This window comes from Diadema antillarum, unplaced genomic scaffold, assembly GCF_040938485.1.
Source record: "Diadema antillarum isolate AM-2024a unplaced genomic scaffold, OU_Dant_1.0 scf00000153, whole genome shotgun sequence".
Classification (NCBI taxonomy): Eukaryota; Metazoa; Echinodermata; class Echinoidea; order Diadematoida; family Diadematidae; genus Diadema; species Diadema antillarum.
Genome location: NW_027271042.1, coordinates 501,544 through 527,861, shown reverse-complemented (window position 1 = coordinate 527,861; position 26,318 = coordinate 501,544). Strand labels below are relative to the sequence as shown.

At 38.4% G+C, this 26,318-nt stretch overlaps 1 protein-coding gene across 1 annotated transcript; it reads left to right on the top strand.

Moving 5' to 3' along the window:
• Positions 1 to 1,644: 1,644 nt before the first annotated feature.
• On the top strand, positions 1,645 to 24,429 carry LOC139721971 (sodium-dependent phosphate transporter 1-B-like). The gene is made up of 10 exons (XM_071633290.1): positions 1,645 to 1,797; positions 8,379 to 8,581; positions 9,887 to 10,055; positions 11,450 to 11,590; positions 14,621 to 14,706; positions 15,459 to 15,555; positions 17,406 to 17,525; positions 18,351 to 18,702; positions 19,225 to 19,410; positions 24,192 to 24,429. Exons 2-10 carry the CDS (start codon positions 8,402 to 8,404, stop codon positions 24,427 to 24,429), a joined length of 1,569 nt encoding a protein of 522 aa, XP_071489391.1. The 5' UTR covers positions 1,645 to 1,797; positions 8,379 to 8,401.
• Positions 24,430 to 26,318: the final 1,889 nt, after the last annotated feature.

Genomic DNA, 26,318 nt, shown 5'->3' with positions numbered 1-26,318 from the left:
GTTAGGGTTAGGGTTAGGGTTAGGGTTAGGGTTAGGGTTGGGGTTGGGGTTTAGGGTTAGGGTTAGGGTTTGATGGTTAGGGTTAGGATTATGATTAGGGTTAGGTTTAGGGATAGGGTCCCCAGTAGATTTTTAGGGTCCCCAATCTGCGCCGTCTAAAAAAAACACGCCCCCCGCCCCAAACTAGGTCTACTAGTATTATACAGGGCGTATCAAAAAGAAAAAATTGTCTAAATTACATTTCAAAATATTTGGAAGATTTTTCCATATTTATGGATACCCAATAGTCTCATCTATCAAGTGCAATCTACAAAACAAATTTTTGTTCACGCTTGGCTGAACACAGACGCTCTTTGTCCAGAGTGTGAAAAATGGCTTGCGCCAAATTGAAAGAAGATGGAAAATTCAGCCAGCAGTTCAAATAAGTGTTTTCATTCGGACAAATTGCTCTTTTGCTCACAGTTTTGATTATGTTATGCTACTTTAGGTATTTTCTGGCGATTTTCTGTCATATATGTTTTAAATGATTCCATTGTGTTATGCAAGGTTGATTAATATTAACATCAAGATCTTTTAAGCACAGTTATCACAAATCATGCACAGACATATTGAACCCACATGCCATTCACTCGAGTCAAGAAGAAAAGTATAAAATTAATGCGTCCTCAGATCATTCAATCAATCCAATCAATCAAGCAATCAATCGGCTGATCAATGTTTGAAAAACTGATTTATTTGTTAGTTTATTCGTTCAATCAGCCGATTGATTATTTCAATGACTGAAAAGTGATTAATTGATTATTGGGTTGATTCCCTGAACGACTCAATGACTGACTAACTGATATATCGGTTGATGTATCGTTGGGTTGATTGATTGATTGATCGATTGATTGATTAATTGATCAATCAGTTGATTGATTAATTGATCAATCAGTTGATTGACTAATAGAATGAATGATTTGAATGTTGATTAATTTTGTACCATTACTGCATTAATGAATAATTGGCATATTGTGAAAACTGTGCTTTAAAGATCTTGAAGTAATTACACACTCTAATTCTCACCAATTGATTTAGAAATGAAATCATTAAAATTACGATAAAGCTGACAAAAAAAAAATCTCAGACTATCATGGCATAATCAAAGCTTGACAAGAGCAAAAGAGCAATTTCTTTAAATGGGAGCACTTATTTGGATTGCTGGCTGAATTTCCATCTTCTTTCAATCCAGCCATCTTCTCAGATGGAAATGAACAAACAAACAAACAATTTGGCGTAAACAACACTTTGGACAAAGAGCGTCAGTGTTCAGCCAAGCGTGAACAAAAATTTGTGTTTTTTTTATTGCACTTGATAGATGAGACTATTGGGCCTCCATAAATATGAAAAAATCTTCAAAATATTTTGATATATGTAATATGTAATATGTAATTCAGACAATAAAAAAAAAGTGTAACTTTTTTTTGATACGCCCTGTAGTATCGAAATCCTCTCGCCGCGCGCTCGTGCCGGTACAATACAACTGTACAACCCACAGTGTGGCAAAGGTAGACAGTAGTGTCACTAGAGCGTGCGCCTCTCTAAACGTTACACTCTTTACTTTACAAGGCTGTCTCGCCGCGCTGCATGTGAATGGATCACGGATTTCACGTAAGTAGCAGGCTAGGCTAGCCGAGAGGAGCTGAAGCTGTGTGGGCCCGGGGCCGGGTGGCGTGGCGGTCGACCGTGGTCGGTCTGGTCGGAGGTCTCCATGCCATAAAGTCACTGACGTCCTGGTTCAGTTGGAATCCAGTCTGGGTATGTATGCCCATAACTCCATTCTTGTTTAGACTAAAGCTGCTAACGAACAGGAAATAAAGAAAAATGTAATACAGGATCTTTAAAAAAAAAATTAAATCATGACTTCTAGAATAGATCTAACTGCTAATGAGTGCTAACGTTAGGGCCTAAAATACAAGTGAGGTACCGTCATGGCGGAGGCCCTAACTGTACTTAACTGTAGTGTAGACACTTGACAGCCCAGTCGCTGTTCGTACAAAAGGTACTTACACGTAGCGACAGCTGTATTCGCACAGCGTACTTTAAAAGTGAAAACAAAGTTCTGGTAAGGGCTTGAGAACCAGTCGGGCATCATTTCATATTTATATCGAAAGAGTCTACAAAGAAACTTACCTGGCTGACGTGGTTTGCCGGAATGATTAGTCGTTTTGGAGTATTTTGAGAAAAAAAAAAATAAAGTAGGTAGACCGACTGTTTTATTCCAGAAGGCTCCAGACTAACTCGGTCTCGGGGAAAACTCGACCCTATTTCAGACAATTTACACACAGTTCGTGATCGCCATGTTCATCAGTACGCTATAATAGGGAGCTTTAGATTTTAGACGCGCAGACGTTCAAAGGAAAAAAACATGATCTGAGCGTGTGCAGTAGCGCGCGTAAAGTCAATATTTTTAGTATTTTTAGCTTGCGTCGCCTTAACTGCGACCAGCCCCAAAGTGCAGCGTTGGGGCTGCGCAGTTTTCGCATTCAAATCTTAATGTTGTACAAAACGGGTAGAGGGAGAGGAGAACGTCCAGCGCAAGCGTCGGCTCAAACGTCCGCGCGTCAAAATCTAAAGCTCCCTATTACTACGGGTACCAAACGAGGCCTTACTGAGCAGACAGGAATGTGCGCGCTAATCCTGTACAAAACAAATGGACAGCGCGCGGTCCTCAAGCCTACCTAGTATACGCACATCACCTCAGTTGCTGAGACGCGCGGTCTTTGAAGTTTTTGTTGTTGTTTATCAAGCGTCTTTGATTGTTTTTAGAGGTGCTTGACTCCCAGGCACACACTACAGTTGTAATTTTGCATGCGCGCCAAAGAGATTTTTGATGCGCGCGTTGTAACAACTCGGACCATTACTGCGAGTAGCCAGAACGCTACAATGTAGTTTAAATTATACAGGCCGCTCCATATGCGTATAGTACAATGTATCACTGTACAATCCAGAGGGACAACCAATACAACTCATCCCGCCGTCAAGCAAAGCGAGGCCGAGTTATCCCCGAGTCCGAGTCCAGCCTGACCCCGTTCGGGTAAGTTCTGAGACTGATCGTTTTTGGTTAATATTTCCCATTTTCGTCGTTACCCATCGAATATCTTGTTATTACAGCGTTATTCCGCACATTTCCTAGGCATACGTTCACATTTTGGAGCAAAATTTGACAACTTTTGCAGGCGTACCAGAACTTTGTTTGGGCTTTAAGCGTCTGGTCGGGCTACAGACACTGCTGCAGTGCTGGGGTGGAAGGATTTTTTTGGGGCTCATTTTGCAATACTGAATAGGCCTAAATTAGAATCTCTTCAAGTCAAACAGTTAGTAAACACAGTGATGTGGTATAAACTTTGATAGATTTTTCGAGACTTGGGGTGGTATTCTGAAAATCTTCCTAAGTTTCTAAACAAATAAAACAAGCAAAATACAAGGATACATCATACAAGCTGATAGAGGCCCTAGAGGCTTTCCCAGGTGCACTTCCCTATATAGTTTGAACATTGCTGGGTTGGGAAAAAAACAACAACAATCAAAATCACTATGGGCACATGCATGGCCCTTGGGCCTATCCAACCAACTTTGATAAGGAAGCACATCAGGGAATAGTTGAAACGGACACACGTACACACACACACACACAAAAAAAAAAAACCAACAACAACAACACACACACACACACACACAACAACAACAACAACAACAACAACAAACCCTTTTTAAATACAATGCTCTACAAATAATTAAAAATTGAGCAGTTACACTTACAGCAACCCCAACACGTACACTGCAACAGCGCCCTGGAGTTACATATACATATACCGATGTGTTGGCTCAGTGAGTAGAGCGGCTGCCCTCACAATCGGGAGGTCATGGGTTCAAACCCCGGCCGCGTCATACCAAAAGACGTTAAAAGATGGGAGTTGCTGCTACCTTGTTTGCCGTTCAACAGTTGAAAAGGTTAGAGCAACGTCGATCTGGCGCTGCTCAGTGGCTGCCGGGCCCACGATCAATTGGGCAAGAAGAATTTCCATTCTCGGACAATAAAATTTGGAGTTTATATCCAAAACAATTATTATTATTATTATTATTATATGGTATGATAGCTGCTGATGGCAAACTTGAGCATTGGTGTCCTGATAAGGAGGTGTTTAGACTTTAGAGAAGGGGTGGTGTTATTTTCTTCATAATTTGTACTAGAAACAACACAGTACCGGTAACAACTGTATGCCTAGATTCTTCAGTATCATAGACTTTTTGTGTGGCTTTTGCCTTTGATGTTCCATGCTCCAAGCTGCTCTTTCAATGCTCATGTCCATTAATGGGGTTTGGATATAAGCATGAGGTTCTTGATTTTCATAATTTAAAGCAATATTGTAAAATTATAAGCAATTCAAAAGGTATTTCCAAGTACAGTGTAAATATATGTTCAAATCCTGTATAAAGTGTATCGTACTTGGTGAGAGTATTTTGCGGAACAAATCTTTCCACGACCGGTATTTGTTCATATCTTGATCCAGACTTCTCGTTAAGAAGGCTTACCCCATGCATGCTGCCATGACTGAAAATAAGAACAAGATAAGAATATTTGCAGAAATAGTGAAGATACCTCACAAAAAAATTTATTTCATTTGTTTTGTGCACATTTATGCATAAATTGGTTTGCCAGGTTTAGCATTCTAAAAAATGTTAAATCTTCCAAAGATCCAGAGTAATTCAGATTTTGTGAGGGATACAGTGTGAGATTTTGCTGTTACTTGGAATTTGTGATTAAAGGTGTTCACGAACAGTGTACAGGAAACTTGAGAGTGCAGTTATTGTTGCTAGTGTTTAATTGGGCTCCTCTTTGTTTGGATTTAATTTTGATGGGCAATTGAGCTGGGACTATAAAGCATGGTAGATAACAATGAAGGGGGTATAAATTAGCTCTTTGTGCTTCGTGCCTTCTCTGTATCCACAGCCAAGGAATTTAATAGCAGTATAAAGTGTTTTGTTAGGGAATTAAGTTGGCCACCTTGAATGAGCTTGTTGGAAATTGTGAGAGACAACAGATTTGGGGTTCCTTCGTAGTTGTGGTTTGTTGTAGAGGTTTAATTTTGGGTGTGGGAGGAAGAGTTGAATTTTAGATCTCGCCGAGTACAGACCTACAGTATGTAAGGGAAGACAATTTTGTGACAATGATGATAAGCTACTGCTCATCATCAGTCAGTCTGAGAATAAAGTGACAGAGTTGTGTCGTCTCAGAAGTTTGAAATATCTTGTGACACTTTAATAGATCTGGTGTATATGTAACTTTGGTTACAGATATAAAGCCACTGAGGTCAGAATGGAACTATACACCAATAGTTGAAATCTCCCTGTGTCTGAGTATACAGTATGTGTGGCAATGATGGTGATGACAGTCCCAAAAAATGAAACTGAGAAAAAGCCCACAGGAGTGCATATATGGGTGATGTGCTTCCCTGCTTTATATACAATAAAAGAGCTGTCTTTTGCTGAGCAATCTTCGATAAGACCAATTTCTTCCCGGCACAGAGCATCCGAGGGTACAAAGGAACAATTCTTATTTCTTCTCCTCTAACACCTCCCTGTTTAGAATACCTAGATCAAAGTTGTGTACTGGAAGAAACTGATTTCAACATACCGGTAGTGGTCTACTGCTACATTGTAAATTGTATGTACCGGTGTTTGTCATATCAATATATGACTTCGATACCTAAAGTTCATTTGATAATACATTTGGGCAACATTTCACATCCAGATGCACAACATGGATGTGGCATTATTTGCCCAATCTTTGCTGGCTGAGTGTGGGATTCAAGCCTTGGTTCCTTACTTGGATCAACGGATGGTTTTTATCAGTATATTGCAAATAGTATTGATACAGTTTGTATACAGACCAAGGCATTTTGACCACTATTTGCCTTTTGGTGTTATGTAATCAAATCACTAGATTCTTCATGGAAATATATATATGCATTTATATTTTAAAACATTTTTTAAATCATTTTTTCCCCTTAGCCTTATTAAGACCTACAGGTCTCTTAAAAAGGTCTTCCAGATCATCATTGCTATCACTACCTGCAACTTACTCCACAACAGCATCACTTGTTTTAGTAATAAACAATGTGAATATTTTTGACAAATTTTTGACGTCACAACAGGATTTTTTAGTACATTTGTTTTTGAGGTAGGGCTTTACAGGATGCAGAAAAAATAATTAAAAAAAATGTTTCAAAATATTATTTTCATGAAGTACCGGTAGTTAGTGATTTGTCTATAGATGTGTAGACCAAAAGGCATCACAAGAGTTCAATATAAATCCTACATTTAGATTGTAGGGAACTTTTAAGAATTTGCAGATTTATATCAGATTTTAATCATGAAATTATATAAAGTACAGTCAAACCTGTCTATAGCGGCCACCCAAGGGAAACAACAAAAGTGGCCGCTATAAGACAGGTGGGCACTTTAGACAGGCTGATGGCCATTTGAATGTCAATACTTGCATTTTATAATAGCAGACTGCACTTATTAAAAAAAACCAACCACAAACAAACCAGCAAATAAGTTTGTATACAAAAAAGTGCAGCTATTATGGGGATTCATACCGATTTGCATGAACGGAGCTCACGAGTGGTGAGTTTGATAGAGATTGATGATGTGTGAAGCGATTATGTTAACAACAAACAATACCCAGACAGGTACCATATTGTCCTTATTTAAAGGGACTTTGAGACGGCATTTTGGTAAAATTCTAAGATGTTATTAGGAGTTGTCTTTGCCTTTTTAGCATCAGGGTGGCATTACTGAAGCCTAGATCAAATCTAGTCAAGTTAAAGGTAAAGACGGCTTTTTGTGGCAGAGAGCTGCATTAATTTTGTCAATCGTGTCTGTGTAATTGTGACTTGACTAAGCTAGGACTTGGTAGAATTCATGCGATGAACATGAAAGACATCTTATTTATGGCTGATTTTAAAATGGTTCAGCCAAATTTTTGTGGCTGCTATACATGGGTAGATATTCACCACAGGATACAAATTGAGTGGCCGCTTGCCGTGTTAGGCAGGTGGCGGCTCTATAAAGGTTCCACAATACAGCAATTTCGTGCAGAAGATTTGTAAGTGGCCACTAAAAGCAGGTGACGGCAATAGAGAGGTGGCTGCTAAGACCGGTTTGACTGTATGATATCAGAGCTCGACACTTCACTTTTTTCTGTGCTGGTTCGTTAGGGCCAGACCACTAAAATCTTAGAATCTGATATTGGTGGCCCCAAAAAGTAACGTAGTGGCCCAAAGCAAATGCGACATAATATTAACAATGTCATCAACAAAGAATATGAAGTGCCCAATTAGGCAACACAGTATTTTATACTAAATTTTTTTGCACCAAAACTGTTTACAGCAATGGTAATTAGAACTTTAATAAAACAGAGCTGTAAAAATTCATCACATGAATTCTTTTCAACAGATATCTAAGATTAAGTCCAAAAGCTCTCACAGGCTATTCCTTTGGTATAGACTTTGTGGTACAGTAGACACCTGTTATGATCAAGTCCTCAGGACTGGCAGTTTTCTTTCATTATATCGAAATTTCATTTTAACTGAACAAATAAACAGTACAAAACATAGAGTGGATATTATTGCAGTTGTAATTTTTACTTCATTGTAACCGGAATTTCCTTATAACCGTGTTCGTTATAACGGGAGTGTCCTGTAAAATGGGAAATGTACACTGATGAGGATGGTTTGATTTTGCTACAACATGCATTTCCCATAGACACTTGGCCGAGTATACTCGGGACACGTCCTCAACAGGTCAAACTCAAGTGACCCCTGCTATAGCCTATAACAAAGTCCTCAGGACCAGCAGTTTTCTTTTGTTCTATTGAAATGTATAGCCGAACAGTATTAAAAGTATAATAAAGATACACTGTGTATACAACATATGATAATTTTGGGACCTAAATTTTTGCTTTGTTTTATATAGAGAATTTTGTTGTGATGGGAGTGCGCTGCACTGCTTCAGTTTGATTCAGTGAGAGGTGTAATGGTGTACCATTTCCTATTCTAGACATTCCCTGGCCTCTTTATGTGGTCATATCTGTGTTTCTCCTTAATGACTCTTTTGTAATTAACCCTCTTCCAATAACCTCCTCACAATATTCTCGCGCGACTGATAAAATGAAAAGAAAAAAGAAGAAGAAAAGTCTGTGTTGGTCTTAAACTGTGCTCAATAACCAGACACTTGTCTTCCCTATCATTTGTCCAGTCTTTCTGTGTTCTGATATGTTGAATGTTGTGTCTTTATGTCTGTTGATATTTCTAATCTCCCTCAAATATCAGGAGTTGCCAAGACTCTTCTCAACATGGAAACGGTATCTTCTGTGGCAACATCACTGTTGCCCCTGACAACAGCTGGAAACCTGCTTCCCATGTCAGATGTCTTGTGGATGGTCATCGTCGGTTTTATCATCTCATTTGTATTGTCTATTGCCCTTGGTGCTAATGATGTGGCCAACTCCTTTGGGACATCAGTTGGAGCAAAGGTCAGTGAGTTTTACCCTGCGTTCACATTCCCCGCGTTCACATTGGTCCCCGCGACGCGGGGAAAGTCCCGAGCTGTGGGACTTTCTCCTCCAAAACCATAATGTGAATGCTCGCTTGGACTTGTCCCCCCCCCCCCCCGTCCCCCGTCCCCGTCCCCGCCAAGCAAGTCGGGTACGGGGACAAGTTTTGGAGGGGAGAGTGACCTTGGGGCGAAATTGATAGCGTCCAGCTGTGGTCATCAAATGTGCACATGCGCTATGCCTGGCAGAGCTCGCCCCAAGCCCCAATTGCCCCCACAGCTCAGGGACAGATGAGATACCAATGTGAACGGTCAGTCGTAAAAAAGATAAGATCTCTTATGGCTGTCCCCGCATCGCGGGGACCAATGTGAACTCGGGGATTGGTTCCCGCGATGGGGGGAGTCCCACACTGTGGGACTTTCTCCTCAAAAACCATAATGTGAAAGCTTGCTGGGACTTGTCCCCTCGAAGCAAGTTGGGTATGGGAACAAGATTTGGAGGGGAGAATGACCTTGGGGCAAAATTGATAGCGTCCAGCTGTGGTCATCAAATGTGTGCATGCGTGATGCCTGGTTTCGAGTGGCAGACCTTGCCCCAAGCCCCAATTGCCCCCACAGCTTGGGGACAGATGAGATAGCAGTGTGGACGGTCAGTTGTAAAAAAGATAAGATCTCTTGTGGCTGTCCCTGTGTTGCAGGGACCAATGTGAACAGGGACCAATGTGAACGCGGGGTTAGAGACATTTGGAACACATACTAGTCCCCATTCCCTGTAGATATTACTCAAAATTCTAAGGTCGGGTGCTGGTGATTTGGGTGCTCAACAGAATATGCGCTCACACCACTGTGGTCTTTAATGCATAAATTGTCATGTGTAACTCACATTAACTATCCCTTTAAATCTGTGAAGTAGCTGGGGTGTGCTTTATAAGTGATGTGCTCAATGTTTTCATGCAGTTTTTATAACGTCACTGAGTGTCTGCAATCACATTGTGTGACACATACTGTCTTGTCATATTACTATTTTGTGAAGAAAAAATATTGGAAATGTAAGTCAATTACAAAGTGTTTATTTCAAGTTGCATTCATGGGGCAAATCTCTTTTACATACTTTAATCTTCATAATCTTTTGTTCAATCTTATCAAATTCTGATATATACAGCTGTATGAAACATTTCATTTAGTATTTACCACAACTGCATTGTTACTGATACTGACCATATTTTGAATATGTGGCCATAATCTGCCTTCTTTCTTTTTTTTTTTTGTATCCTGTTTTTGAAAGGTATTGACACTCCACCAAGCTCTGTTCCTGGCAACCATTTTTGAATCCCTTGGTGCTGTGTTGCTAGGGTCAAAGGTTGCCCAGACAATCCAAAAAGGAATCTTTAATCCAGACATGTATGTTGGGATGGAAGAGACCCTCCTAGCCGGGGAGATAGCAGCTTTATCAGGTGGGCTACGAGTCATGTAATGGATGGATTTAAGTACATATGTACTGTATTTTGATTTCCAGACCCTCTATCATAAAACATTCCCCCCTTGTTTCAGTATGCAATCATCACTATTCTGTGTATGCTATATATTTTGTGAATGATGATTGATTTTTGATTGACAACTACAGTAATGGAATGAAAAATACTTATGAACTAGTAATATCCCTTTTTTTTAAGGAGAAAAGTTATTAATTTCCACACTGGCAACAGTGTTTTCCAGTGTATTTGTCCAATAGGAAGCAATATCTATGTGAGTAATTTATTTTACAAACATCAGTCAACTTGCAAAATGTGCAAAAATGATAAAACCTCAAAGTGTATTGCATATGCCAGGTATTCAATATAAGGATATTCTTCAGAAGAGATTATACTCCATTCAGTGTAAGCATACATGTACAGTTCGACCTCGATTATCCGGCCATGTCGGGACTGGCGCTTATCCGCATAAGCAAATTGACCGGATATGGGAGACACAATGTTAGCTGCTGTCCAAGCTGCCATCCCAGTGCACTGGCAGTTAGGCAGGTAGCGTACCCCGCAACGGTGGTGTAATCTATGCTAGCCTGCGCAAAATTTATAGATCATGACTGCTTACTTTTGCGATGATAATGTAGTGTGAATTTATGTTAGTTCTGTTGGGAATATTGTAGGTAAAACGTGTGAGTTTTGTAGAAATTTTAATTGAGTTTAAAGTCACTGTTTTTTCTCAATTTTTGGATGAAAAAAAAAAAGTCCTTCTCTGCGTGAATGCGCCCAGATAATAGAGATTTTCGGATAAAAGGAGGCCGGATAATTGAGGTCGAATTGTATGTAGATTTTTTTTTTCTGCTTCATATGATTATTTCCAGAACTGGGAACTCTTTATTGAAAAAAAAAAATGTTTGATTAAAAACTGGCACTTATTCAAAAGGAAGGCCAGTGTAGATATGTGGTAAAACAAGCTTTACTAATGTGTCTTTGAGTACACACATTTCAGATTGATGGTCATAATATATTTAAGTTACCAGTGAGTAAACAAAGCTTGGTATCTGTATGAATACACACATCTGGATCAATGGATGGCTGGAGGCTTACTCTTCTCTTTTAGACCCCTCATCAGATGGACCAGTGAGGACTTTCCATAATTTTTCCAAATCAGCCTTCATTTACATGTTTCATTTTAATTTCAGTCCTTTTATCAACGTTGCTGTTGGCTTCCGGGCTACTTCTGACTTTACTTTTTAGATCCTAAACAGAGTCAAAGCAATGAAATGTTTGGTTGCATAAAAAGTCTTTTTCATTCAGAATATAAATGACTTGTTAAAAACAGTCCAATTAATACAAATATTGTCTCACTCTGCATCCCATGACAGCATGCGCAGTGTGGCTGTTTATAGCCACAGCTCTGAAGATGCCTGTCTCTGCCACCCACAGTATTGTTGGAGCAATGCTGGGATTTCACCTCGTCATCTTCCAGTTTGAAGGGGTAGAGTGGAAGGAAATAGGTTTGATTGGTAAGTGATTTACACAGCATGTGATGATAATGAGGATAGTTCTGTGCATTTTACTGTTTACCTGTTTCAGTGTCATGAGACTGGACCCCGTGACATTACCTATATTAGTTGGTTTTCTATTGGCTGCTTTCCCATTTCCTCTCTCTCTCTCTCTCTCTCTCTGCCCATTTTCATAGTCAATACTTTGAAATGATGAGACTATCATGACTTGACATTGACCAATCTATTTTCAATTCAAAATAGGTCAATGGCAATACTGTGCCAAAGATGTGTGTGCTGTGTATACAATGTCTGTCACATGGGAGTGAGCTCATTGTCATGAGTTTCCTGCTAGGCATCAAACTACAACAATAATAGAAACAACATGAATTTCAATATCTGATAGAAACACATGTGTGAAGCAATGGTTACATGAAGTATCAGTCATAGCACAATACATTTTGATTACAGGCATATCAGTACTGCAGATAATTAGTAGTATTTCCCTAACAAAATCTAATGCTCATTTTATGACTGAAATGTAAAAGACATTAATTCATTCATACATAAAGAGGTATGCGCCACTTTGTCTTGTTTTACAAATAGGCTATGAAACTTAAGACTGAAGTTGAATATATTGGTAGAAATGAGAATTGTAATTCAATTAAGCTCAAGACTTTGACTTTTAAAAGAACACAAATTAATATGATATGAGAGTGAGATGACAGTACTGTGAAATGAATTGGCAATTATTATTCTTTTAACCTATTGAGGACGGGCTGATTTTGTTACAGCATAGACACCTGCCCGAGTACCTGGTATACTCATGACTCTTCCTCAACAGGTTAAAGCAATTTTGATTGCCATAATAATGAAAGGTACAAATTTATATATACAAATTGTATATTCAGTGAGAAATTGAGGGATCCACCATCAAAGAACTGAATTTGTAATCTGCAGGTGTCTCAAATGTCAACACAACCCTTAATGCCAGTTGTGCCACCTGGGCCCCATTTCATAAAGGATGTTAGGATAGCAACTCTTGCTGGAATGGCAACTTCCAGTGGCAGCAGCCAATCAGGGAGCTGGATTCTTGTCGTTACCATGACAATTGCCATTCCAGCAAGAGTCGCTATCATATCAACTTTGTATAAAATGGGGCCCTAGAGTTCAAAACTGTCTTGTGGACGTCAAACTTTGACCATGTCATAATTTCTTGTGATTTCATGGACAAAAGATGCACATAATTCATACGTCCTCTTTTATTGACCAGTATAGAGGTTTGAATATCAGCATGTTCAAAGTCATTTCTTACATACAATGTTCCATTGACTGTAGAAGAAATCATGTGATGTAACAGAAATATGTCTTTAGTATGTCACAATACAGTGTCACATGTATGATGTTGAGTCTATGCTGACAATTTTCTTCTCTAGTCTGTTCACTTTGCCTGTCTTCTGTGACTTATTAGAAGCTGTAAAATCAATACTGCCAAGCAAGAAATTTTCATGAATTGGAGGCGATGGCCTCTTTGGTGGCATGACATTTTGTGAATTGCCTCCAGATGGCATTCAGTGCATATGGCAGAGAAAAGAACTTACCGTAAAGTTCCGTGTATAAGACGCACTATTTTTTCGTCGGAAAACATTGAAAATCGGGGGTGCGTCGTATATACGGGTACAGTCGAATTACGGAAAAAGATCTGTCATGTAAATTTACACCCAATTTTATAAGGTCACCTTGGGGCCATGTATGCCCATCGACGTTTGGAAGGTAAGCAATCACTAAAACTTACGGATAAATGAGCGATCTTTCAATCTGGACACACACAAAAGCTGCAAATACGGGATAAACTTACATCGGCCTTGTGCAGTAACGATGTATCAATCTGGCCATAGACAACAGCTGTAACAGCACTGCTACCGATGTATCAGTCTACCAAGCTACATTGTACCAACAGCCAACCTAGTAGCTGAAATACGCGATGTACAGGTATCATTACTAAATTACCGATACCGTAAAACATATCAATGTACTAGTATCAATATGGCCATAGACAAAAGCTGTAAAATACGGAGTAGAATCGACACTATTGTCACCGTATGAAATATGAACGATGTGTGAAGCATGCATGCATATCCATGGCGTTCGTTTGCATGCTCTTCACGAGGCCATCACAGGTAGGATAGCATAGCTACACTGTGTAGCTAGCTAGCTAGCTAGCAAGCCTTGTGCAAAGGCAGCAGCTGCAGAGCTAGAGAGGCTCTTGCAATGGACTCGCGTCGTGCACACAGCGATCGGATCGGAGCGCGCTTGCCCGTTGCGCGCTGTGTGTGCAAGTCCATTGCTCTGAAATTATAGGGAGCTGCCTTTTGCAAAAGGCTAGCACTGTGCATACAAGCATGGTACAAGAGACACACTTGTTACTGGTAAGCCCTCCAGGCGAAACAACAGTGAGTGTAATTACCGTACGCACCGTACGTCTCGCCGTACGATCCCTCTGCCACACTTGTTGATGTTTTTCTTATTTTTCGTAATGAACCTTCCAGTCTGACATGCGTCAATATGCGAGACACCCTCTGCTATGTATGATAGCAAAGATCGTACTGTACACTCATGAGTACGATATGATACATGTACCACGATTGAGATGAATACCGTTAAAAGAAAGCATAAAAGGAAACGAAAAATAGAGCAAATACATGCTGCATTCTAGGGAAATTTTGAGCAGAAATAATATGTATGACACAAGCAATATTTGCATGGAAATTTTCGTGTTTTTTTTTTAAATTTTAGGTCCAAAAGTAGGGGTGCGTCTTATACACGGGTGCGTCTTATACACGGAACTTTACGGTACGCACATTTTAATTTCCCGAATTTTGGTTGCACCAAGTGCACGAAAGTAAAATGCTCACAAAAATTTCTGGTTGTCCAGTATCCTGTTCACTGTGTTGAAAAGCTAAACAAGAAATGAAAGATTAAATGTCCCTGTCAAGCTAAAGAAAGTAATCGACTGCATTTGTTCGTTTGTTTGTTTGTTTCTTTCAACAGTTCTCTCCTGGGTGACATCACCGGTTTTGTCTGGTCTTTGTTCTACTGCCATCTACATCATCATGAGATACTTTATTCTTACAAAGGTAGGAAGTGGCAATGTGCATGTAGACTTTATGGTTCTTTATACTGTCCTACATGTATTTATTCTTGTTAGTTTGACTATTTGATTTTGAACAAATGGTCAAATTGAATTAGAGGATAAAGACCATGAACAGTCTATTCATGTAAAGCTGCTGAGTATGCTATTCATCTGGACAAGAACTAATTTTTGAGCACATTTCACTCATATAAGAGTTGTATTGTGTATTATGAATGTGCAGTAAGAGAATGTTTTATCTACAGGTGCTTTCTTTAAATGAATATAATCTGAAATATATTTATGATGACCTTATAAGAATTATGTTCAATATGCCCTATGACAGTGCTCTATGCAATATCTTGTGAGTATATTGTGGAATATTTTACAATTATACCACATGGTATGAGACAGTTTAGACCAAATGTGGAATTCCAATTCTAAATATATATGCTTTGAGATTGCTTGATGGACATGCCTATCAAATCTACTGTTCTGTAGCTCTTTATGTTTCCTGGTTTATAATCTTGATGAAATGTGTATGTCTAGTGAATCCATTTATTGATGTCAACATAAAAAAGGATAAAAAACAAACAAACAAGCAAGCAAACAAACAAACGAACGAACAAACAAACAAACAAACAAACAAACAAAACCTGGCACTACCAAAGTCATTCATCGCAAAACAATTTTGGTTATCTTCCAGTGTTACACAAATTAAAAACCCTGAGAAATTTATTCAATGTGGTCTCTTTGCAGACAGAACCACTGGAGCCAGGTCTACGGTCACTGCCAATCTGGTATAGCCTGGTGGTCATTGTCAACTTCTTCTCAATATTCTATGATGGACCTGAAGGTAACAATCCTAGACCAAGAACCACTCTTTGAATTACAAATTACATTTATAGGTCAAATTGATAAGAGTGATTCCATAAATCTGATGAATGTAATGTACACTTATTTTATAGATCTGAAGTCTAATGTCAATAAACTACAGGCAAGTCCCATCCTTGGGACTGTTAGTAGTTTTCTTTTATCATCTAGAAGTATATTACAACAGAACGAATTAAGCATATGAATATACATATAGATAGTGATTTTTGTGCCCTTAATTTTGAACCCATTGTAATGAAATTATGTTATGACATTGCTTATAACTGGTAGTGGAAAATTAATGCCCTGTCTTACCTCTTTCCCCATAAAATGATATTAAATACAATATGAATTCTTGTCACCAAATTGTAGTATATACAGCTAGAGCTTTGTCCCCTAGACTCCACTTATAATGCAGGGTATTCAAACTTCTGCCACTACCCTCCTGCCACCAGATTAGTGTCCTGCTGCCATCCTTGTAGTAAAATGGCATTGCCCCTGATCAGAATCCAAGTGGCTATACTGTCATCAAAAAGGTATATCCTGCCACACCAAATTTGTAATACAAGTGCTGCCACTGTTATTGTCAAAAAGCTACAGCCCAACCCCCTCCCCCATTGCATACCGGTAATGAGAGGCAGGGGTGCACTACAAATCACAGTTTTTGTGTGTAACTTGAGATAAAATGTAGGCATGTGCTGAGGGATAATACCTGGTAATGAGCATGCAAATAGTAAGCAGGTAGTTGCCTGAAATGACAGTGGTGAAAGGTCGAAGGTCAAATATTTATAGATTCAGCTGAAATTTCTTTATACAACCATGAATTCTACTTGGAATAAGCCGAATGGCAATGTAATTTTTGAAAGGTAAGGGTAAAGATCAACAAATTTAGCTAATATGTTATTTTTTAACTGTAAATTCTGCTAAGAATAAGTTCAGTAGTAGTGTAATTTGTTGGAATGGATAAAGGCAAATGGGATACTTCCTTTGTGCAAATAGAGTTAAAAGTCCTTCAAGGGGACAATGTCAAGGGCAGTGAGCTTTATCAAAATATGAATGAAGGGCCCTGTACCACTTCTTGTAGATATAGAGATAGCATGAGTGGCAGAGGCTTTTCAGCCTACTGTGCACTGCAGTGGAATGGCTCTAGTTGATGTTAACTAGACACTTCTCAACATTTCTTGTCAGTGAATTGTGAACCATCCAACATGATCAATTCTTACATTAGAGTATAAAGCCATTGAGGAAGAGCTGATTTTGCTGTGACACACATTTCCCATAGACACCTTTTTGAGTGTACTCGGGGACTCATCCCCAAGGGGTTAATAGAGCATGCTAAATTTCAACTTAATCTGATAATCCCTTCATTGTTGTTGCACTGGTGGTTTTTATCCTGTTTTTGTCCCATTCATTGCACAGCTAGCACAGCATGGTATTGAAAAGATTAAATGCTTGAAAAGACCCTGTATTTCTGAGCCTCTTTTCTCAGTTCACATGTATCCCGAATGTGTGCATTCTTTCCATTTTTTGTTAAGATAATTTAGGAGAGTTCATTAGAATTGAGTTATAAATACATCATTTTAAAGCTTAGAGTCTGCTCTTTCAGAATCTGCCTGTCACGAAAAATCTATGTTTGGCAACTTTTTTGGGGGTTTTTGTGATGTAGGGTCACATTATTCTAAGATTATTGCCAAATTATGGCATTGTTTTTGTTAAATTTAAAAACACAATTTATGGAAAGTATTTGCTCCCAATGTGGAGGATAGTCACTCTTGAAAATGACATGGTTTCATGCAAAGCAGTAATGTGTGTTGTTGTTTTTTAATGACACAGTGCTTGGTTTCCACCTGATTCCACTGTGGGCAGTGTTTGTGATCAGTTTTGGCTCAGGATTTGTCACTGGTCTGATTGTCTGGTTCTTGGTTGTACCTCATGTCAGAAGGAAAATTACAGGTATACATCTCAATTGATTGCCACTCTATGTGAAGACTTTATCAATAAAGAAACAGTTTGCATCATAGCCCTCAAAGATTGTGAGTAGAATTCAGTAAATTCAGTTAATAAATTAAATCAGCCACTTTGACACTGTCTTCATTCAAAGTGTATGCAATTAATGAGTCAGTGCTAGTCAATTTCTAATTTACCATTGTCATGTACAAAGATGTGTTTGAATGTAAGTTACCTCTGCTCATGCAATAGGAAAGTGGGTTGGATTTACGGGTAGCAAAAGTCAAGTTAATGTTAATAATGGGAGGGGGTCATTATCAATATGGGTTTGCCCTTTGAGGCATTGAAGTCACAACTAGTGCTAAATCTGAAGGAGTTTAGAAAGTTTATTAGTGTGTAAATAAGCCTCCAGCAGATGAGGTAAAGATGCCTTCTTTGTGAAATGTCACAGAACAAAATTACAATTTAGATTGCAAAGCTGTTCACTGAATGAATATCTGTATTGAGACTCGAGCAGTACACAACTTTTTTTTTGCAGTTTTTGTATTTTTTTATATCACTTTTTCCGACTCTGCTATCCATATCATGTAGAAAGTAAAAAAAAAACCAAAACAACAACAACAAAACTTGAATGAAGGGAAACAATTGATTTAATCATTTCATATTCAAGGCATGACAAGATGTTTTTAACACATTTACAATATCATGTGTGTATGCTGTGGGTAACTTAACTCAGTTTATGATATATGTCATTATCTATTTTTTTTCCTTGTTTGTATCACTAAGAATGATATTCATATTGTGATTTTGTCTCTTTTTAATCTGAAGCAGGTGCACAGGATGCAACGCAGGATGAAAATCAGTCCATCATGAAAAAAAATGTTGCCTACTATTCCCATGATGACATGAGCCTATTAAAGGCTAGTCAGGAAATGGCCACAGGGGACAGTGAGGAAGGTGTGAGCAGTGAATGTGATTCTACTCAACTAATCAAAGAAGAGGTGAAGAGCGATGAAGCAAAAGGGAGAGATATGGAAGAAAGACAAACTGAGCAGAGCACAGCAAGAGAAAACAAGAACTCTGAGACGGATGATGATCATCCCCATGTCAGAGCACTATGCTCTCCTCTTCAAATTCTCTCAGCTGTTTTTGCTAGCTTTGCTCATGGTGGAAATGATGTAAGGTGAGTATCTTTATATTGAATGATATCAGACTAATCTAACTCAAATAATTTGATAGTGTCAGGTTAATCTGAGGCTGAGTAATATGTCATATCAGGGTAGACCGAGACTGAGTAGAAAGTGATATCGGGGCAATAGTTAAGACTGGGTAGAAAGGGATATCATGCTAGTCTAAGACTGAGTAGAAAGACATATCAGAATAGTCTGAAACTGAGTAGAAAGTGATATCAGGTTAGCCTGAAACCGAGTAGAAAATAAGATCAGGCTAGTCCAAGACTAAGTAGAAAGTGATATCATGTTAGTCTGAGACCAGGTAGAAAGTGATATTGGGTTGGTCTGGGACTGAGGACAAAGTATTGTGAGGTTAATCCGGTATGTACTAAGTAGAAAGCGTTGTCAATTTTGTCTGAATGTTGAGTTGGTGTTGCTGGGATAGTCTGAGACAAAGTAATGCATGGTGTTAGATTATTTTGAGATCGAGTAGAAAGTGCTGTACACTGATGCATTCTTTTCTTTGCTCACAGTAATGCCATCGGCCCTCTTGTGTCTATCTGGCTGATATTTCAAAGTGGGAATGCAGCTCAAGAAGATACAATCCCTCTCTGGGTTCTGTTTTATGGGGCTACTGGGATCTCAGTGGGTCTCTGGGCCTTGGGTAGACGTGTCATTGAGACAGTTGGAGAAGACATCACGAAGCTGACCCCATCTAGGTAAGATGACTTCAATCAGCGATGTCAAAATGGATAAACTTGAACTTATATTCTCTAGGATTAGAAATTCATTGAAGGATACAATTAGATTCAGCAGTGTGGTACAGTGTACCTCTGGCACTCACATAGTATTGTACCTCTGGCACTCATGCAGTGTTGTGCTTCTTGTCGGCCATTTGGCAGATTTCATTCAAATTCGAGTAGGATTATCATGAGAAAGTCTAGCTCCCGTGGTGTTCCAACTTTCTATCAAACATGCTGCAGTATTGGATTTTCTTCAAAGTTTGCATAGAGGCTTGCTATCCAGTTACAGAACGTGACCACACGTTAATGTTTTAGTGGTGTTGTCCTCATTGTAACAGCTGCTACCAAGTGTGCCCTGCAGTGCTAAGTGTTGTGAGAATGTATTTAACTCTATGCGTGCCACATTAATTCTTTGATCCAAAGGTCTGTGTGTGAAATTTGTGCATATTTGTCACATTGGCACTGAAAGGGTTATGAATAGCAGAAGCCAGATTGCATTTGTGAACTTGTTTCATGTTTGAGATAGTGAGACTCTACCTGCTCCTTGTCAGCATTGTTTATCCCTTGGGTGAAATAGTACGTTAAAAATCCCTCAAACCATGTATAGTAAGGAGAAGCAAATATATACCAGGTAGAACTACATGTAGTAATATAGAAGTGAAGAGAGAGAGATAAAAAGAGCATTAGAGTTACTATATTACAGTAGGGTTGTTGCAATGAATGCAATCTAGATGCCACTCAATTTTTACCCGTTCTATCTAAAGCAGCCACAAGTCACTGGCAACACAACCGAGAAAAAACAGAATTAAGTTAAGGTACCGATAAAAAAAAAAAATAATAAATAAATAAAAGTTTGACTTTTGGCTTATTGGAAACTATAGGGTTTTATCTACCACTGAATTAAGTTTCAAGGTGTCAACGCTAACCAGAAAAGTGTGAAATTTCTGACTATTTGTAGGCATTTATTTTTTGGCTTGCCAGTTTTTGCTGTGCAACTTGAGTGAGGGCTTTGCATGGCGATTTTATAAGCTCTGCCCCCTAGTAACTGCTCAAAGCTGATTGGCTGGTGATGACTTACTTCACTGAAGTTGTTCATTACCAAAGTGCAAGTTACAAAGCATGATCTATTATAAACTCAAGGCATTATTATTTCTATTGAAGAGACAATTTCAGGGAGCATAGGAGAAACAAGCAATAAACAGCTTGTGCCCCGTTGGCTGAACAGATGTAATCTTGTATTCAGTTGTGGTCCTTACTGTTGATTGACAGTTGCGCCCCCTTACTTGACCAATAATTCTGAATGGTGCAGCTTTTGAGATTTTCACATACAACATGTACACAGCCTCTGTTGTACCCCATTGTACCAGTGCACTGGAGATTGAGTCACATACTCGCAAGCAAAATAACATGTGCTGTAAACCGCTTGAGAAGCCCCTTTTTTCTAGTGCTAATTAAGACAGATATGTCAGGGAAAACTCTATTTGCCAACTGTTTTTAGTTATAGTGCCCTCAGTGTCATGACTTCTATACAAAGGGGAATTTTTAATGTCCCCTTTTGTGCTCAAATTAGTGCCTTGTTACTTCATAGATTCCTTCAGATTTGCGCAGAGTTGAACGAACCATGGGTGCGGAATAACGAACACCTCTAGGTTGTGATTGTGTTGCTTTCATTGATCCCTCGTTTACTCAGCAAACCAATCAGCACCCAGTTGGTGAATGGAATGCTATAGAAGTCACTGAGGCCAATGACAATCCTCTTTGCAGAAATGCCAACTGTTACTCTTTTACAGTTTGTACTCTTCTTTTTTTTTTGGTCAAAAATTCTGCAGGTTTCATAGAAAAAAATGGTTTTTCTTAATTGTATTAGATACATATTGTATGTGTTTTGCAGGAAAGGTAAAAATACTGCCTCCTCCCCCCCCCCCCCCCCCACTTCTTTTCTGGAGCTTATTTCATAAGGAGTTGGGATTGATCTTATGCTTGATATTTTTTAGCGTAACTCGTTGAATTGAGCATAAGTCCTGTTTTATAAAGACACTATGCTTGATTTCAAGAAAAATCAATCATAACTTTCAGTAGATTGAGCCTCACTTGCAATCAATTGCAATGTTGTTTATGAAACGCAATTTGCTTTTGATTGCAACTTACGCTCAATCTTCATGAAACAGGTCCCAGCCCTCAGAATATCGCAATGTTCTTTCAAACATTAGTATCCCTGTCTGTGATCTAAGATTGGTATTAATTGGTATGTTCCTGTCCCAAAGAGTTTACATTGATACACAGTTCATTGCGTGCTGGAACACTTCTTGAGCCATTAAACTGTGGTATGTTGTGGTTTGCTTGATGAGTGTCTAATATTATGGTGAGAATGGCATATTTTCAAGTGGTTAAAAAAAGTGTCAATGGTGATGTATTTTTTGTAAGTATGGACCCAAACCTACACTTTAGATGCTGAGTTCACCGGTCTAGTTTCAAATAATATGGCTCATCTACCATCTTCACAATTAATGTACCAATGTGTAGGATTGGTCAGTTGTGGGTAAAACATGGAACCATGTCTCATTGTTATAGTTGGCCTGCCAGGAGCAGTCTACTTTGAGTGTGTGACAGGCTGCAATGCCCAGTCTATAGGGACACAGCAGTCATCCTGTACAAGCTAAAGGAATAATTATAGAGCCACAATTTGTACATTACTCTTAACACCACCTCCACTCCCTTGAGTTGCCTAGGGCGGAGGGAATCACGTCACTGTCAGAGACTCCAACTTTCCCGCTTTCGACGGGAGATCTCCCGCCGAAAGCCCATTTTTGCAGAATCTCCCGCTCTCCCGCTTGAGACTTAATTTCTCCCGCTTGAAATGATTTCTTACTTAATTTCATTTTATGTTGAAAAATAAGCCTTAGATAGCACTAGAGAGCATCTAGAACCCTAGACCGCAAGGAACTTCGTGCTCGTGATGTGCGCTTTGCGCACATCAAGTTGGAGTCTCCCGTTTGCTAGGGGTTTCAGGCGGGAGAATCTCCAGATCAGAAGGTGCTTAGGGTTGGAGTCTCTGCACTGTGTTACAACCAAAAACTCTGCAGCTTGTCATTCTCATGCAAACAAGTATCACAAGAGATAGGCCTAAATAGCTTTTACTCAATTTGGGTTGCACAAACATGAAATACAGAATATTTTACATTAACAACTGTAAAGTGCAATGGCACTCTGTAGTCAAAATTGCTGTGATTTAACAGATTTAAAATCAGACATGCAGAATAGTAGAAGTTTTGTTGATGTTTTACTGATATTCAGAAAGTTAATGGAATGTTGATAAATATTTACATGTACAAAACAGTGGTATGATATATGATCACAAATCTGATAGGCAATGCCATCATTACATTTCATTTATTAGCTCTCCACTGAACGTCACTACAATATCCTACATTAGAGAAAGATTAGAAGAGCCTAATGGATTCATTCAATCTGCACAAATCCGGAAGAAATCAACAAAGTCCAGTTTGAAAGCAAAATACGTATTGAATTGATTAAAATGTGTTGCCAATGTGAAAATCAATTATGACTTTAACAGTGAATTTTTGATAACTTTTGGTGGCTATTAGTCTGGTAGATGAAAACTGAAGAGACCCACAATCTTCTCTCAGTCTATTCTCTATTTACTGCAATGGATTAAATGTCATCATTAACATTATTCACTTGTATAGTGGTGAAACAGTGACAGTTCTGTAGAGAAAAAAAAAAAGGTCGAATGAGCAGAATAAACAGTTGAAGATATGTGTGCAATTATGTCAATATATGTTTATGAATATCAGCAGAAGTGAATGAGAGAGCATTACCAAGTGATTGAATTTAGGTACGATGTATGCACAGCAGATCATGTGAGTACCAATGCCAATACACATGCTGTTGAAGCCCCATGAACAAAACAACCCACAGTGGCAGCAGAGAAGTTACAAAATCCATGAACAGAAAGAGTAATGTGCTACCTGCCTTCATATGGCAGCGTCCTCTTATTACACAAAGTGCAGCAAAGCTTAAGGAATTCTATACTTATTGTTACATACATTTTTCCCCCTCCATGTACTCTTTGTACACTCAGTAAACTCTGCACGTTGCAGGTATATGAATTGTGCGCAGTACAAGAAAGAGAGACAATGTAGAAGAAACCAGGAGCGGGTAGGTTGGCCAGCCTTGACTTGTTTATTGTGGGTAGCACATTGTCTCTTAGTTTTGAGTTTTGTGTCAATACATTTGGCATTAAAAGCATGTTGACAGATAGATTGCGCCATATAAATGCTGAGAACCATCATCATGTTTAGATATCTTCCAAATGTGTGGAAGAGGTTATCTAAGTGCATTATTTTCTATTGGAGAAGAATTCTCTAAATGGGACTAAGCCGCTAAGGATATTTGTGATATTTGACCATATTAATGTGAGTTCCGTCATTACTGTATTTTCTGCCGTACTCTACATAGTTATGCTCTATATCAAATGCCATAGAGAAATAGTAGTCTGCCATGTAACATGGCCACCACTGTGGCATTTCTCTATCATATTACAATGGGAGAAAAGGCTCAGTATAAAGAAGGTTAATAGTGGAGAGATTCTATAGGCTTGTTCAGCAATTAGTCCTGTATTCAAAAGGGTGTGGTGAGTGAATTAAAAGGAATTTAAGCTCTGCCTCAGTTAATGGTATCCTGCTACTGTAGCTGATTGTGATGTTATCTGTATTCTCATTTTCCATTTCATACAGTGGATTCTCCATTGAGCTAGGTGCTGCCATGATGGTTCTTTTGGCATCCAATGTGGGAATCCCAATCAGCACGACTCACTGCAAGATAGGCTCAGTTGTGTTTATTGGCTTGGTTAGAGATCGCCGGACAGTCAACTGGTCACTCTGCGGCGGTATTGTCCTAGCTTGGGTGGTCACTTTGCCAGTGACTGCTGGCATTTCTGCTGCTTTTATGGCACTCTTACAGCTGGCAGTGTAAAGTTGTTAAACCTTTTATATTTCCTTGCAAGGCGTGCCTTTGATGGTACACTTTCTTTACTTTAAGCATCAGAGCTGCAGCATAAGTGGCCATTGTCTTTCTACAACTATTATTCAACCCTTAAAGGGATGGTATAGTATTGGTTGAGATGAGGATTCAGCTTTTAAGTTTTTGCAAGATGGTTAAAAACCACTTCATGAAATGTAAACCCCCCCCCCCCAAAAAAAAAAAAAAATATATATATATATATATATATTTCTTAACAGAGGAATTCAAAGGTTTTTTTTTTTTTTGGATAAAAACTGGTTTTTAAATGGATGTGATATCCAACAACAAAGTAAAACAAAGCGATCCCAATGAGAGGTGGGTCCTACCTTTATTGGGATCACTTTGTTTTAGATATCTCCGCCATTCTAAAACCATTTTTCAGCAAATAAACTTTGAATTCCTCCTAGAATTATCATGCTCTTTCATATTTCATGAGACATTTCTCATTATCTCAAAAAATCATTATCAAAGAAGTTGGAAACCTAAAATGCTATCTCAATGGAAGCTGTACCATCCTTTTAAAATGATGGTTAGTCATTTAACATGGAGTTGTACTTATTCATCAGTTATGGAAGTTGGTGTATATAAAATGTTGTTAAAAAGTATACCAGCTCTTTAGAAGAAAGTAGGGAATATACAAAGTTGTGTACATATTTAATTGAATACAGAGCAGTTTATTTTTGTACTTCTCTTGTTACTTTCTAAGAAAATATCAGCCCAATTTGTACTTCGGCAATTGTAAATGGACATATATATGTATGTATACATATAATATATATATATATATATATATCTGCGTATATTTATAACTAATGTTGAATAAATGGTAGTTTGGGTGAAATTTGATAAAAAGCATAATCAGAAACAAATGCAAATATCATCCTTGAAAAATTATGAGTTAATATTTGCTCAAAGAAGCATTGAATTGACTAGAGCACAAAATGTATCTTGTACCACTAAATTCTGTATGTTAATGAGAAATACAACTTTTTTTTTGGAGAAAAAGTAGATACAGGTATACCTACATTCCCCCAATGACCCGTTTTCTATGCATATCTGATATACACCCATTTGTTTTTGCCTTTTTTTTTTTTTTTTTTTGCGTTGCTGATAATCTCCCCTTAGTTGTATTGATGGTACAGTCCTCAATTTGTACACACTATGCCATCTTCCACATTGTGCATGAGCAGAAAAAGGTGATTTGTCCCAGCAGAGCATGTTTTTTTTTAAATTCACTGAGTTAAGATCTTGATATGATTATTCAAGTAATCCTTATTAAGTGGAGCTTGCCAGCAAATCCACCTGATGGCAAAAGTGATATTTGGCATTATCCGTGGAAAAAGATTACTGATACATTTAGTGCAAGATAATGAAATGGACACTTTCCCAAGCATTAGTTGATGGACCATTCTGGTCACCTGGTCTTCACAAGGTCTTCCTTTATCTGAACATGACTGATGGATTCTGTAAATTGTTATGTCAAGCAAGGTTATGCATTTTGTTCCTTTGAAAACAAGTGAAGTGCCTATCCAACTGAGGATAATAAAAAGAAAGAAAAAGGAAGGTAATTTGTACCCAAATGCACACAAGCTAACTGAACTGGCTTATTCAAATCTCACTGAATGAAAAGTTGCATTTGGCTTGACAGTCTGTGGGTTTGAATTTGATATCCTATTTTTTTATTTTCTTATTATGTCTGTACACATTTTGATATTTCCATCAATTGAATAAAAAAAAATCACATGAAAATTTTTATTTCCTTACATTATTTAAAACCTCAATATTATCCATGTTATGCATGTATTGCTAGAGGAAGGCTCCATTAAACAAACAAAATAATC

Bases quoted from the DNA above. Each gene is read 5' to 3' on its own strand.
- LOC139721971 (XM_071633290.1), top strand. From the start codon at position 8,402: ATGGAAACGGTATCTTCTGTGGCAACATCACTGTTGCCCCTGACAACA. The intron at 8,582-9,886 runs GTCAGTGAGTTT...TGTTTTTGAAAG, and splicing joins GGACATCAGTTGGAGCAAAG to GTATTGACACTCCACCAAGC. The intron at 15,556-17,405 runs GTAACAATCCTA...TTAATGACACAG, and splicing joins ATTCTATGATGGACCTGAAG to TGCTTGGTTTCCACCTGATT.